The sequence below is a fragment of the Lachancea thermotolerans genome (genome assembly GCF_000142805.1).
Source record: "Lachancea thermotolerans CBS 6340 chromosome E complete sequence".
NCBI classification, from domain to species: domain Eukaryota; kingdom Fungi; phylum Ascomycota; class Saccharomycetes; order Saccharomycetales; family Saccharomycetaceae; genus Lachancea; species Lachancea thermotolerans.
The window spans coordinates 1,264,531-1,277,004 of NC_013081.1; the positions used below are offsets into that span (position 1 = coordinate 1,264,531).

The 12,474-nt window shown below is 55.5% G+C and overlaps 4 protein-coding genes and 1 non-coding gene across 5 annotated transcripts; 4 read left to right on the forward strand and 1 right to left on the reverse strand.

Annotated features, from left to right (window-relative positions):
• Window positions 1-491: 491 nt before the first annotated feature.
• Window positions 492-563, forward strand: KLTH0E14278r. The gene has a single exon. It is a non-coding gene; the product is annotated as a tRNA-Arg (tRNA).
• Window positions 564-756: 193 nt separating this feature from the next.
• On the reverse strand, window positions 757-1,406 carry UBC4 (E2 ubiquitin-conjugating protein UBC4; the record flags this gene model as incomplete). The annotated part of the gene is made up of 2 exons (XM_002554054.1): window positions 757-1,156; window positions 1,363-1,406. The coding sequence occupies 2 exons, from the start codon at window positions 1,404-1,406 to the stop codon at window positions 757-759; spliced, it is 444 nt and encodes a 147-aa protein (XP_002554100.1).
• Window positions 1,407-2,548: 1,142 nt separating this feature from the next.
• MAK21 (RNA-binding ribosome biosynthesis protein MAK21) lies at window positions 2,549-5,851 on the forward strand (the record flags this gene model as incomplete). Its single annotated transcript, XM_002554055.1, has 1 exon — window positions 2,549-5,851. The coding sequence occupies one exon, from the start codon at window positions 2,549-2,551 to the stop codon at window positions 5,849-5,851; it is 3,303 nt and encodes a 1,100-aa protein (XP_002554101.1).
• A 582-nt stretch (window positions 5,852-6,433) lies between these two features.
• TEC1 (Tec1p) lies at window positions 6,434-8,044 on the forward strand (the record flags this gene model as incomplete). Its single annotated transcript, XM_002554056.1, has 1 exon — window positions 6,434-8,044. One exon carries the CDS (start codon window positions 6,434-6,436, stop codon window positions 8,042-8,044), a length of 1,611 nt encoding a protein of 536 aa, XP_002554102.1.
• A 351-nt stretch (window positions 8,045-8,395) lies between these two features.
• MIS1 (trifunctional formate-tetrahydrofolate ligase/methenyltetrahydrofolate cyclohydrolase/methylenetetrahydrofolate dehydrogenase MIS1) lies at window positions 8,396-11,308 on the forward strand (the record flags this gene model as incomplete). The annotated part of the gene is made up of 1 exon (XM_002554057.1): window positions 8,396-11,308. One exon carries the CDS (start codon window positions 8,396-8,398, stop codon window positions 11,306-11,308), a length of 2,913 nt encoding a protein of 970 aa, XP_002554103.1.
• Between the last annotated feature and the right edge of the window lie 1,166 nt (window positions 11,309-12,474).

A 12,474-nucleotide genomic window follows, 5' to 3' on the forward strand; every position in this document is an offset into this window, starting at 1 on the left:
AAATATCGGGCATGTCTGCTGTGGGCCTGAGAGCTAGAGATCTATTTAAGGTACGTAGTAGATTTTCAAAGACTCGGTTAAGAAGAAAGCTTGATCTTGAACAAATGCAGATTCAAAGCTAATAAGACCCATAGCCAACCAGAAACGGTGGAATGAGACTTCTTCACAGAGATACAGTTTTGAAGAGGCGTTATATTAATATTGAGAAATGATCGTTTTAACATTTTGGGTTGAACTGCGGGAAGTTCTGCAGTTCGGCTTAAAATGCAAATGAAACCAACTACAGGATTGAATGGTAATAAAACAGACTAAAACTTGAAAAAGGTCAAAGGATTAAATTAAGGCCAAACAATGGTTCCTATTACTCAGCTGAGCGTGCTGAAAGAAGAAGGGGAAACAAAAGTCACAGTTATCATGAGCAAGGCAGACTGACCTTCTGCCTGTATGATAGCTTCCACTTATTTCCAATAAAACCTCCAATTTTCAACAAAGCTCGCGTGGCGTAATGGCAACGCGTCTGACTTCTAATCAGAAGATTGAGGGTTCGACCCCCTCCGTGAGTGCTTTTATTTTTGCCTCTTTCCTCCATTTGTTTTGGCTCATTCAGGGCTCCAGGAAGTACTGGAACGTGGTTAGATATGTTTTGCTACTAAATTGAGGTGCTTGATAAAGAAACTCCTACTTAAAAAAGGACGACGTTTTTCGTGCTATGTACAACGTCGCAGGCCGAAAGCGGCGGGCGGCGCGAAGGCTCGCTCAAACAGCGTACTTTTTAGTCCACTCCTTGGCGGTGGCTTCATACTTAGCTCTATCGGTCTTGTAAATGTGAGCAATCTCTGGAACCAGAGGGTCGTCAGGGTTCGCGTCCGTCAGCAGGGAGCAGATGGAAAGCAGCACCTTGGAAATTGTCAGGGCTGGCGACCACTGGTCCTTTAGGATATCAAGACAGATGTTACCGTTGGCGTTGATGTTTGGGTGATATATCTTGGTCGTGAAGGAGATCTTAGGGGGTTTGAATGGGTAGTCCGTTGGGAAATGTATAGAGAGAAAGAAAACGCCGCCGGCGTAAGGGGAGTCAGGGGGACCCATGATCGACGCCTGCCAGTGGTACAGGTCGTCTCCGACTGGGCCCGCCGAGCACGAGGTAGGGGGGTCTCTGCGGCACAGGTTAGCATGGGGTTCGTTACTACCACTGGGAGAGAAAAGGCGTCCAGGCCTCGAGGTCTGAAGAGCAAGACGAACAGAGCAGTTCGAAAAAAGGCGCACCCGGCCGATTTTGAACGAAACACCGCGCTACGGGATCTGGCGTCCTCCGTCTCAGCATATCTCGAGGTTCAGGCACCGGACAATACAAAAACATACCTTCCCAAATCGTTGAGTTCCTTTGTGATACGCTTTAAAGACATGGCTATGGATTGTTGTTTGGCTGTAGCTGATTGCCACCGTAGAGGCAAATGTAAGAAAGTAACTTTTCCCACAAAATTGTAAGAGCAGCGAAAAAGTGCCAGAAAATAACTATGTGCGGGTAACCACGCGCTCGAGTCACCTGGTCTGTTATGGAGGGTAACTCCAACCCGGCTTGCGTACGGTGTTCGCCTCGAACACTCTAGGTCAGCTGTTACAGAGGGACGCTTTTCAACGCTATTCACTACCGCTTGAGCTAATGGCTTCGGGCAGGCAGTTTATTCGCTCCTGGCTCTCTTTGTAAGCCCACACTTCGACGCATCACGTGGTTCTTTTACGTGATCACATTGTAGGCCTATCCGCACACGTAGACTGGAAACATGGTTCCGCGGCTCATGCCGCCAGTTCGGTACATTGTGCAGTAAATATTGAATGGCAGCAGGCAGCTGCGTCGAATGCCGGGATGTCATCTAAAACCTTGTACTCTTACGAGGACGGTGGCACACATAGGCGTACAGAAACTACTCGACTGTTCTTTCAGATTCTCCAATTACAAATTCTCTACATGAGGCCGTTGTCCCGCTCAAAGGCACGGGCCCCGAACTTCAGTAGTCCATGATTTCACTTACAATGCCGAGCCCATTACTCCGAAAGAGGCAGGTGTAGAACACCGGTTCTGGGGGTGGATGAGAGAGGGCCAGTGATATGTGCGTACTGGCATTTTCAGCCGCGATCTGTAATGCACGAGGGCCCGCGGAACGCTCACGAGAGGCTCGTCAATTATGCAAGACCTTGGCAGACAAAGAATGCGAAGCAAAGAATGTCTTCATTCTTCATCAATTTAGGATGGCGATCCGTGTCCCATGACTACAGGAGCCGGTCATTGATAATTTGAGAGATACCCAAAACGGCAATTGGAAAGTTGCGGGGCACGAAATGTTATGCCTTTCCACGAGACTCATCCCGTGATCCGTTGTAACCTTTTTCTATTGCCACGTGACATGTCATGTGATCAGCGAAGAGCTATCCTCCGGTTGCTGGGTCTATGAAAATTTTCGAAACAATAGATGGATGAGATGAGATGCGATGAGCTCACGTTTGGATCGTACACAGGTTGGCATCGCATATCGAGAAGCTTTTGAGAATGAGCGGAACTGGGTTAAACTTGGCTTCTCTCAAGGACAAGGTTTCATCGAAACTGAAAGAGAACCAGAAGCAACCGAAGAACGGTAAGAAAGCTCCAAAAAAGCAGTCCAAACAGCGTGGGAAGGATGCTGAAAAGGGCACAAACAGCGCGGCTACTACTTCAAGCGACAAGCAGAGTACGCCCCAGGATGGTGCCGCGAAAGACAGCGCCGACGACGTACTCCGCCGCGAGGCTTTAGCGCTCGGCGCTTCGGAGAAGGACCTGGAGCTAGTTGCTGGTCTGTCCGACGATGATAACGCCAGTGAGCAGGAGTTCGGCAACGCCAAGCAGGACAATGACACCGCTTTCAACGACGAGTTTCATAAGTTTTTGAAGAGCGCTGGCATCGAAGGTGCGCCAGTTCCAGAGGACGTCGACGACGCCGAGGTGGAGCAGGTTGAAGAAGAACAGGTCGAAGAAGAACAGGCCGAAGAAGATGAGGAAGAGAAAGAGGAAGAGAAAGAGGAAGAACAGAAAGAAGAGCAAATCAAGAAGCCCACCGCCAATGTTACCAAAGCTGCTCCCGCTGAACAAGAAGAGGACAAGGATGACGAAGTTCCACAGCTGAGCGACGACTTGTCCGAGAGTGAACAATCAGAGGTGGAGGATGCGGATGGCCCGTTTCTTAGTCAAGACTCCGAGCCTGAAACCGAGGAAAAAAAGGAAGACAAGAACCTAGTCTCTCAGACCCACATGGTCAGCTCGGATAAGCTGCTTTTGCCATCGGACGTTACCTGGTACCAGATCCCTCTTGACGCTGAAGCGTACCAAAAAAACGATCCTTTGCCAGCAGACAAAGTTGACGCCCTTTTCCAGAGAGGCAAAGATGCATTGGAGGCAGACAACAGCTTATACTATGACGAGTTTACCAAGAACTCATCGCAGAGAAAGTTTATGTCCCAGATCTTGTCGGATGGTACCCTTAACGATAAAATATCTGCATTGACGCTGCTCATCCAAGAGTCTCCACTGCACAACACCAAATCGCTTGATACACTGGTTTCCTACTGTGACAAGAAAAGCAGAAATTCGGCGCTCCAGAGTCTGGGCGCCTTGAAGGATCTGTTGCTGAATGGCCTCTTGCCCGACAGAAAGCTCAGATACTTCAAAAACCAGAACCTCTCTATGATGCTGAACAAGAAGACTCTGGCACTTTTCTACTTCGAGGACTACTTGAAGAACCTGTTCTTCAAGGTGTTGCAGGTCATGGAGAAGCTCTCTCACGACCCCATCATCTACGTGCGTATGCAGATCATAACGCACATATTCGACCTGCTGACAGCCAAGCCAGAGCAGGAGTTCAACCTGCTGCGGCTGGGTGTCAACAAGCTGGGTGATATTGACAAGAAGGTCTCCTCCAAGACCTCGTTCCAACTGCTGAAACTGGAGCAGGCGCATCCCAACATGAAATCGGTCATCCTGGACGCTACGGTTGACGTCGCGCTGAGACCCAGCGCTGACTACCACACCACGTACTACGCTGTGCTCACGCTGAACCAGACAATTTTGAAGAGATCTGAGGAGGACGTCGCCAACCAGCTGATAAAGACGTACTTTACGCTTTTCGAGAAGTACCTGCTGGTAACAGACTCCTCGAACGTGGAGAAGGGCGACCACGCGCCCAAAAACAAGGACGCCTCGTACGAGAAAAAGAGAAAGAAGAACTTCAAGCGCGGTAAGAAGGGCGGGAAGTCGGTCCAGAACGACAAGTCCGAGAAGGACGTGATCGACGAGAAAAACTCCAAGCTTTTCTCAGCGATCATCACAGGCCTGAACCGCGCGCTGCCTTTCTCTAACATGCCCGCGACCGTGTACGAGACCCACCTCGACACGCTGTTCCAGATCACGCATTCCTCGAACTTCAACACCGCCGTGCAGGCGCTCGTGCTCATCCACCAGGTCACGGCGCGCGCCCAGCTCAACGGCGACAGATACTACCGTACGCTGTACGAGAGTTTGCTGGACGCGCGCCTGGTCACGTCCTCGAAACAGGGTATCTACTTGAACCTGCTATACAAGTCGCTGAAGAGCGACACCCACGTGGCGCGCGTCGAGGCGTTTGTGAAGAGAATCCTACAGGTGTGCACCAACTGGCTGAACGTGGGCGCGATCTCCGGTATGCTCTTCCTGCTGCTGCAGCTGGCCAAGACCGTGCCACAGATCAAGAACCTGCTGACCAACACTCCCGCGGACGCCGAGTACGCCTCGGACGCGGAGGAAGGCGCCGAAGGCGCCGACGCCAGCGACGCGGCGTCCTACGACCCACGCAAGAGAGACCCCAAATTCGCAAACGCGGACCAGACCTCGCTGTGGGAGGTTGCCAGCTTCCTGGACCACTACCACCCTACGGTGCAGAGCTACGCTGCGGCGTTCGTGGAGGGCTCCGACGAGGTCACGAAGCCGGACCTGGGCCTCTACACCCTGGCACACTTCCTGGACCGCTTTGTGTACCGTAATGCCAAGCAGAAGCCCTCGACACGTGGTTCGTCGATTATGCAGCCCTTGGGCGGCGCACACACTGGCGCGCTAATTGTGCGCGCCTCAGACGCGCACGCGACGGGCGCCGACGAGGTGCCCGCCAACACACAGGACTGGCTTGCTAAGCGCGCCTCCGAGGTAACCCCAGACGAGCGCTTCTTCCACCAGTATTTTTCCACCAAGCAGACCGCTATCAAGCGCTCTGAGAACAGCAAGATCGGAGCCGCGGCGCGCGGCGCGTTCGACGAGGAAAGCGACCTGGACGAGGACGAGGTGTGGGACGCGCTGGTCAAGTCGCGGCCCGAGGTCGAGGACGACGGCGAGTCGGACATGTCGATGGACGATTTGTCGATGGGCGACATGTCGTCGTCGGACGACGAATCCGACGCCGAGGACGCAGCCGAGGACGCAGCCGAGGACTCCGACTCGGACGCCGCCGCCAAGCCCGCCGCCGCCGACTCGGACCCTGCTGCAGCGAGCAGCGACGACGACAATGCCGATGACGTTTTCTACAGCTTCGCAGACGACAGCGCGCACGACGCGGCCAGCGGCAAGAAGCGCGCACGTGATGCAGACGACAGCGACGACAGCGCTGATGACGCGGCCCTGGCCGCAGCGTTTGACGGCGAGTCCGCTTCCGATTCTGACTCTGAATCCGGCCCGGATCAGACTGACGCGCGCGGCCCTGCGCAGCGCTTGTCACGCAAGAAGCTCAAGAGCCTTCCCGTTTTCGCGTCCGCCTCTGACTACGCGCAGTACTTAGACTCGGACTCAGAACAATGAGACTTTTTCGCGCGCGCGTAGCGAGTTACTGCAGTAGCCAACGGCGACTGCCGGCCGCTCCTCTGTTTCGATGCGCCTGTGTCGCATGTGTATAGTAGTTTTATGTAGCAGCCAATGAAGGCACGCACAAAGCGTGCGCATTCCGTAACCGTACAATGGGAACGTCCAGAATATGTTTCAGGTGGCGTAAATCTGAAACGCGAAACCATTTGGGGCGGCGCGATCGGAAACTGAAACACGCTCGTTTGGCGAGGCACGTTGCGCACGGGCCGCCTTCACGCTCGGTTACATAAGCGAGCGTGAGCGCAGGCGCGCGAGGGTGACCGGGTCGCAGATGGGACGCGTGAACTTTACTGGAGTCGGCGTTTTCAGGCTTACAGGGCATCGCGCACCCGAATCTCGAACGGTCCGTGAGCGGGCAAGCGCAGCACAGGCCACAACTATTGCGTGGGGTTCCTACCAAGTACATATACAGAGAAATATCGCCAACCTTGCCGCACAGCACGAAAGATAAAGGGGCCAGCAACTCGAACGTCGGCTGTACAGGCGCTGATTTGGTAAGCTTGTCAGACTCCGACCCCCATGAATCCGGACCCGAATTTTGGGCCCCCGGCCGGCGCCGGCGGCGGCAATCACAACAGCAACAACAACAGCAACAGCAACAGCGCCGGCGGCAGCGCCGGCGCGGTCAACACTCGCATCTTCGACGTCTACGCGGGCGACGCCAGCATGCCTCCGCACATGATGGACGTGCTAGCGTGCGACGCGGTCGCCGGGGGCGCGGCGACCGCGGGCGCGGGCGTGGGTGGCCTCGTGCTCGATGACGAGGAGGACACCGATAGCGCGGACGAGTACGAGTACGAGCGGCGGGGCGCGCGCCGCGGCCTCGGCGCGGCAGGCCGCGCCGGCCCCGTGCCGCTGATCAACACCGGTCGCGGCCAGATCCAGGTCGACGTGCCGAGCGACCCCGCGGCCGCCGCGCGTCACGTGCACAACCGCCCCGCGCGCCTGGACCTCGCGCCGCGTGACTTCGCGGAACAGCCCCTGCCGCATGCGCAGCCGCAGCAACTGCCACAGCCGCTGCCGCATGCGCAGCTGCCGCTCCAGGCCACGCAGCCCCCGCTGACCAATACCGACATCTGGTCCGTGCCCGTGGAGAACGCGTTCCTGGCCGCGCTGCGCATCATCCTCAAGAAGGGCACCGCCAAGATCAAGCTCAAGGACCGCAACTACGGCCGCAACGAGCTTATCTCCCTCTTCATCCACCACCGCGTCGGCGAGTACCGCGCCAAGAAGCAGATCTCGTCCCACATCCAAGTCTGGAAAAAGTCAATCCTCAACAAGCTGCAGAACGGCTCGCAGATCACCGACTACGAGCGCGAGCTGCTCGACCTCATCGAGCACGGCCCTCCCCAGACCCCCGAGAACGAGCGCGCCTTCCACGCCGTCTTCTCAGAGATCCTGGACGGCCCGCTCGCGGCCAGCCGCCACAGCTCCTCGGTCTCCACCTCCTCCTCGGCTTCGCCCTCCAACATTCCGATGCCCCTGCACGACGCCATGATCTCACCACACGGCGCACCAGCGCATGGCGCGGGTTCTGCGCTCATGGCGGGCGCGCCACCCGCGGGAGCGCTCCCGCACGGGATCCCACACATAACCATGTACGACCCACGCATCCCCTCCGCCGCCATCATGTCTGCGCCACCAGCCTACTTCCCGTGCACCGGCGCCGGCCCGGGCCTGGCGCAGTTGCCCGGCTCGCTACCCGGCTCGGCCGCCACGGAGCCGCTGACCCCGCTGGAATACGCGCGCAGGGTCTACGGCAAGCTGCGCTCCTTCAAGTGCGTGCCGGTCAACATGCACGACTACACGTACCCGTACACGGACGCGCCCAGCGCGCCTCTCGTGCACAGCGACCAGCAGACGCTGCAGGCCGCCCAGGAGGTGGCGGCGCAGCAGCGGCGGCTAATCCAAAACTTATATTCTTCGCAACACATATACGGGCCGGTCCCGGCGCCGGACTTCGGAGCGGAGCAGCCGGAGTACTCGGGCTACGACCGCCACTCGTTTGTGCCGCCTAACGCCGCGCAGCCGCCGGAGCAGCCGCTGCGCCGGCGGTCGATGAGCCGCGAGGACACGCCGCAAGACGAGGGCGCAGGGCCAGGCGCGCAGAACCCTACAGACGAGAGCTGAGGCGCGGAACGGGCGTTATTGTATACGTATTTATAGACACGACCTGATGTTTTTAGCCGCAAGCCGCGTGGCGGGCACGTGACGTGGCGCATAGCCGCCGAGCCCGCGCGCGGCGAACATGTACCGAAGTTTTTTGAGATTAGCGAGATAGGTCACGTGGGGAGGAGGCAGCACGTGGCGTCGCACAGTCACGTGCGCGCCGACAAAACTTTTCCAGCTGGACCGCGCTCCGCGCCAGCCCGAGTCAGAGCCCAGCTCTGCGTTAAGAACAGAACCGCGGCCCGCGCTACCCCAGCCTAAGTCCGCGCGCCCCTCCAGCCATCAACGGTACCTGCTCCTGCTCTCTGTCCGATGTTCTCCCGTGCCCTCAGCAGAACGCCTCTCAGGCGCTTCTACCTCCCCACGCAGCAGGCCGTCACGCGCGTGCCGCGCGCGTCGCCAATGCTGTACCACACGCTTTCCGGCACCAAGGTCGCCAAGAGTATTCGCGACGAGGCGCTCCGCGAGATCGAGCAGATCAAGGCGCGCGTGCCTGCGTTCGCGCCCATGCTCAAAATCTTCCAGGTCGGCGCTAGACCAGACTCCAACGCGTACGTCCGGATGAAGCTCAAGGCCTCCAAGGAGAGCGGCGTCGCGTGCGACGTCGAAAAGCTGCCCGAGGACATCTCCGAGGTAGAGCTGCTCAACAAGATCGACCAGGTCAACAAGGACGACTCGGTGCACGGCGTGCTCATCCAGCTGCCGCTGCCCAAACACCTCGACGAGACGAAGATCACCAACTCGGTGCTCTACTCCAAGGACGTTGACGGCTTCCACCGCTACAACGCGGGCGAGCTGTCCAAGAAGGGCGGCGAACCCAAGTTCATTCCGTGTACGCCCAACGGCTGCATCAGGCTGCTGCAGGAGGCCGGCGTCGACCTGAAGGGCAAGAACGCCGTCGTCCTGGGCCGCTCCGACATCGTCGGCACTCCAGTTTCCTCGCTGCTGAAGAACCTGGACGCGACCGTCACTGTGTGCCACAGCCGCACGGCCGATCTGCCAGGCATCCTGTCCAAGGCCGACGTCGTGGTTGCGGCTTGCGGAAAAGCCAACTACGTGAAGGGCGAGTGGCTCAAGGACGGCGCGGTTGTCATTGACGTGGGCATCAACTACATCCCAGACGCCTCCAAAAAGTCCGGCCAAAGGCTTGTGGGCGACGTTGACTTCGAGTCTGCCAAGCACAAGGCCTCCTACATCACGCCTGTGCCCGGTGGTGTTGGCCCCATGACCGTTGCCATGCTTGTCCAAAACGTCCTGCTTGCCGCCAAGAGACAGCTCTCAGAGGGCAACAAGCTGCCCAAGATCACCCCGCTTCCCATCAAGCTTCTGAACCCGGTCCCCTCCGACATTGATATCTCGAGAGCCCAGGTTCCTAAGAAGATCGACGTTGTCGCCGAAGAGCTGGGCATCCAACCCAATGAGGTCGAGTTGTTCGGCCACTACAAGGCCAAGATCTCTCCTGGTGTTTTGAAAAGACTTGAGTCCAACAAAAATGGAAAGTTCGTACTGGTTGCCGGTATCACCCCAACTCCATTGGGTGAGGGAAAATCAACCACTACTATGGGTCTTGTCCAGGCTCTGACCGCGCATCTTGGCAAGCCTTCGATCGCTAACGTCCGCCAACCATCTATGGGCCCAACTTTCGGCGTGAAGGGAGGCGCTGCTGGCGGTGGCTACGCGCAAGTCATTCCAATGGACGAGTTCAACTTGCACTTGACTGGTGACATCCACGCAATTTCCGCCGCCAACAACTTACTTGCGGCGGCCATTGACACCCGTATGTTCCATGAGTCCACGCAAAAGAAGGATGCCACTTTCTACAACAGGCTAGTTCCTAAAAAGAAGGGAAAGCGCGTCTTTACGAAGTCCATGGTCAAAAGACTAGAAAAGTTGGGTATTTCCAAGACAAATCCTGACGATTTGACTCCAGAAGAGATCAAGCGCTTCGCGCGGCTCGACATTGACCCTGAGACCATTACAATCAAGAGAGTCGTGGACGTCAACGACCGTATGCTACGTCAAATTACAATTGGTCAAGCCCCAACTGAAAAGGGCTTTACGAGATCTACTGGATTTGACATCACTGTTGCTTCGGAACTAATGGCTATCTTGGCCCTGTCGAGAGACTTGAAAGACATGAGACAAAGAGTTGGACGCATCGTTATCGGCGCTAACCGCGACGGTGAGCCTGTGACCGCTGAAGACGTTGGGTGTGCCGGCGCCATCACGGCGCTACTGAAGGACGCTATCAAGCCTAACTTGATGCAAACTTTGGAGGGTACCCCAGTTCTTGTCCATGCAGGTCCTTTTGCCAACATTTCTATCGGAGCTTCCTCTGTCATTGCTGACAGAGTCGCTTTGAAACTGGTTGGTAAGCCCAAAGCTTTGGAGGAAAGTGCTGAAACTGGTTACGTCGTTACCGAAGCAGGTTTCGACTTTACTATGGGCGGAGAACGTTTCTTCAATATTAAGTGCCGTTCCTCTGGTTTGACCCCTAACGCTGTTGTCCTCGTTGCTACTGTTAGAGCCCTAAAGCTACACGGCGGAGCACCTGACGTGAAGCCCGGTCAGTCCTTGCCCTCTGAATACACTGAGGAGAATGTGGACCTCGTCACTAAGGGAGCAGCCAACTTGTGCAAGCAGATCGCTAACGCCAAGCAATTCGGCGTGCCAGTGCTTGTGGCTATCAACAAATTCGAGACGGACACTGAGGCGGAGATTGAGGCTATAAGAAAGGCTGCTAAGGAAGCTGGCGCCTTCGATGCTGTCGCTACCAACCACTGGGCCGAAGGTGGAAAGGGATCCATCGACCTGGCGCATGCCGTGGTTAAGGCTACTGAGCAACCTACAAACTTCAAGTTCCTGTACGACGTTGACCAGTCTGTTGAGGAGAAACTCACCGCCATTGTGCAAAAAATGTACGGTGGCGCCAAGATTGATATACTTCCCGAGGCGCAAAGGAAAATCGACATGTACAAGCAACAAGGATTCGGCAACCTGCCAATTTGTATTGCAAAGACCCAGTACTCTTTGTCCCATGACGCCTCTTTGAAGAACGTTCCTACTGGCTTCACTTTCCCAATTCGGGATGTTAGAGCTTCGATTGGTGCTGGCTACCTGTATGCATTGGCCGCTGAGATTCAGACAATTCCAGGCCTTTCTACTTTCGCTGGTTACATGAACGTCGAAGTTAACGAAGACGGCGAGATTGACGGTCTATTCTGAAACTTCATAGTTTGTTAATTAATTTTCTAGATAGAGAATATTCGATGTGTTTTAAATTCCTTACATTGCCTAGGTTTCCCACCGTTAAAAAGTCGAACAATACAATCTGCACCAAGCAACTTTAGGCACCCGCAGCGGTATGGTGACAAGCCCAGAAGAATGGGTTCTCAAAGGGAAGGGTGCCTTTGACGTTAAGAACGGAGGTGAAGAATGTTTGAAAGGAGTTATCGAAAGGCATGTACTGTTCCCTGCCATACGGAAGGCTCAGTTTGAAATGGGAAGTGCGGAGTACATACCTTTGTTTCACGATGGGATCAAAGAACAAGCGTTGAAAGAACTCGAGAATGCTGCTACTTAACGGCAATTTCTTTGGCATCTGTGTCCAGCGGATGAGTATCCGCCTAGCAGAAATGGATCAAAACGGAGGCGCTCGCTGTTAGGCAGGAGCTGAGCATTGCAAATTGGACACACAGGCAGGCATGTCCCGTAAGAGCCGGCCTGTCTATTCATAATAGCGGCCGGCCCGTGAACGCCGTACCAAATCGGTTAACCGCTACAAGCCGGCAATGTTGGGGGGGCTTGTATGGCCCCAGCACGGCTGGTAAGTGCTACGGGCGACAACACTCGCAGATGTGTTGAGGAGATATGAATTATTACATTGTTAAGGTGAGCGGGCGAGAGGAGCCCAATATCGAAGGCCTTGGTGTAGGGATTTCGAAGTGTCTTTTGAAAGCTATGATTGAGGATCTTAACGAACAGGCTCGTTGGCCCTAGCGTGGCCGATGCCGGTGAGAGTACATGTGTTATTGCGGTGCGCGCTTCATGCGTCAAGGCCCAAGAAAGCTGACCGTATTTGGTAGACTTTTGATGGCCTTGGTGATCGCGATAAATGCTGTCTTGGCTGTTTCCAGCGACAACTTTCACCCGCAATCACGCTTTACAATTTGGCGAGCACCCACATACTTGAGGTGCAGCTAAGACCACGCTTGGCAGTCTGCCTAAGTCATGCTGCAGCAGCGGGCGCTCCCGAGGTGGTCAACCTTTTGAGTGTGTATAAGGACTAATAACAATACCTTGATAATTAGAGAAAAACCAACGGAGGTTTATACTACATAGGGCGGGTACATTGAAAAACGTGGAGAAACGCTTATGACAGAAAATGATAA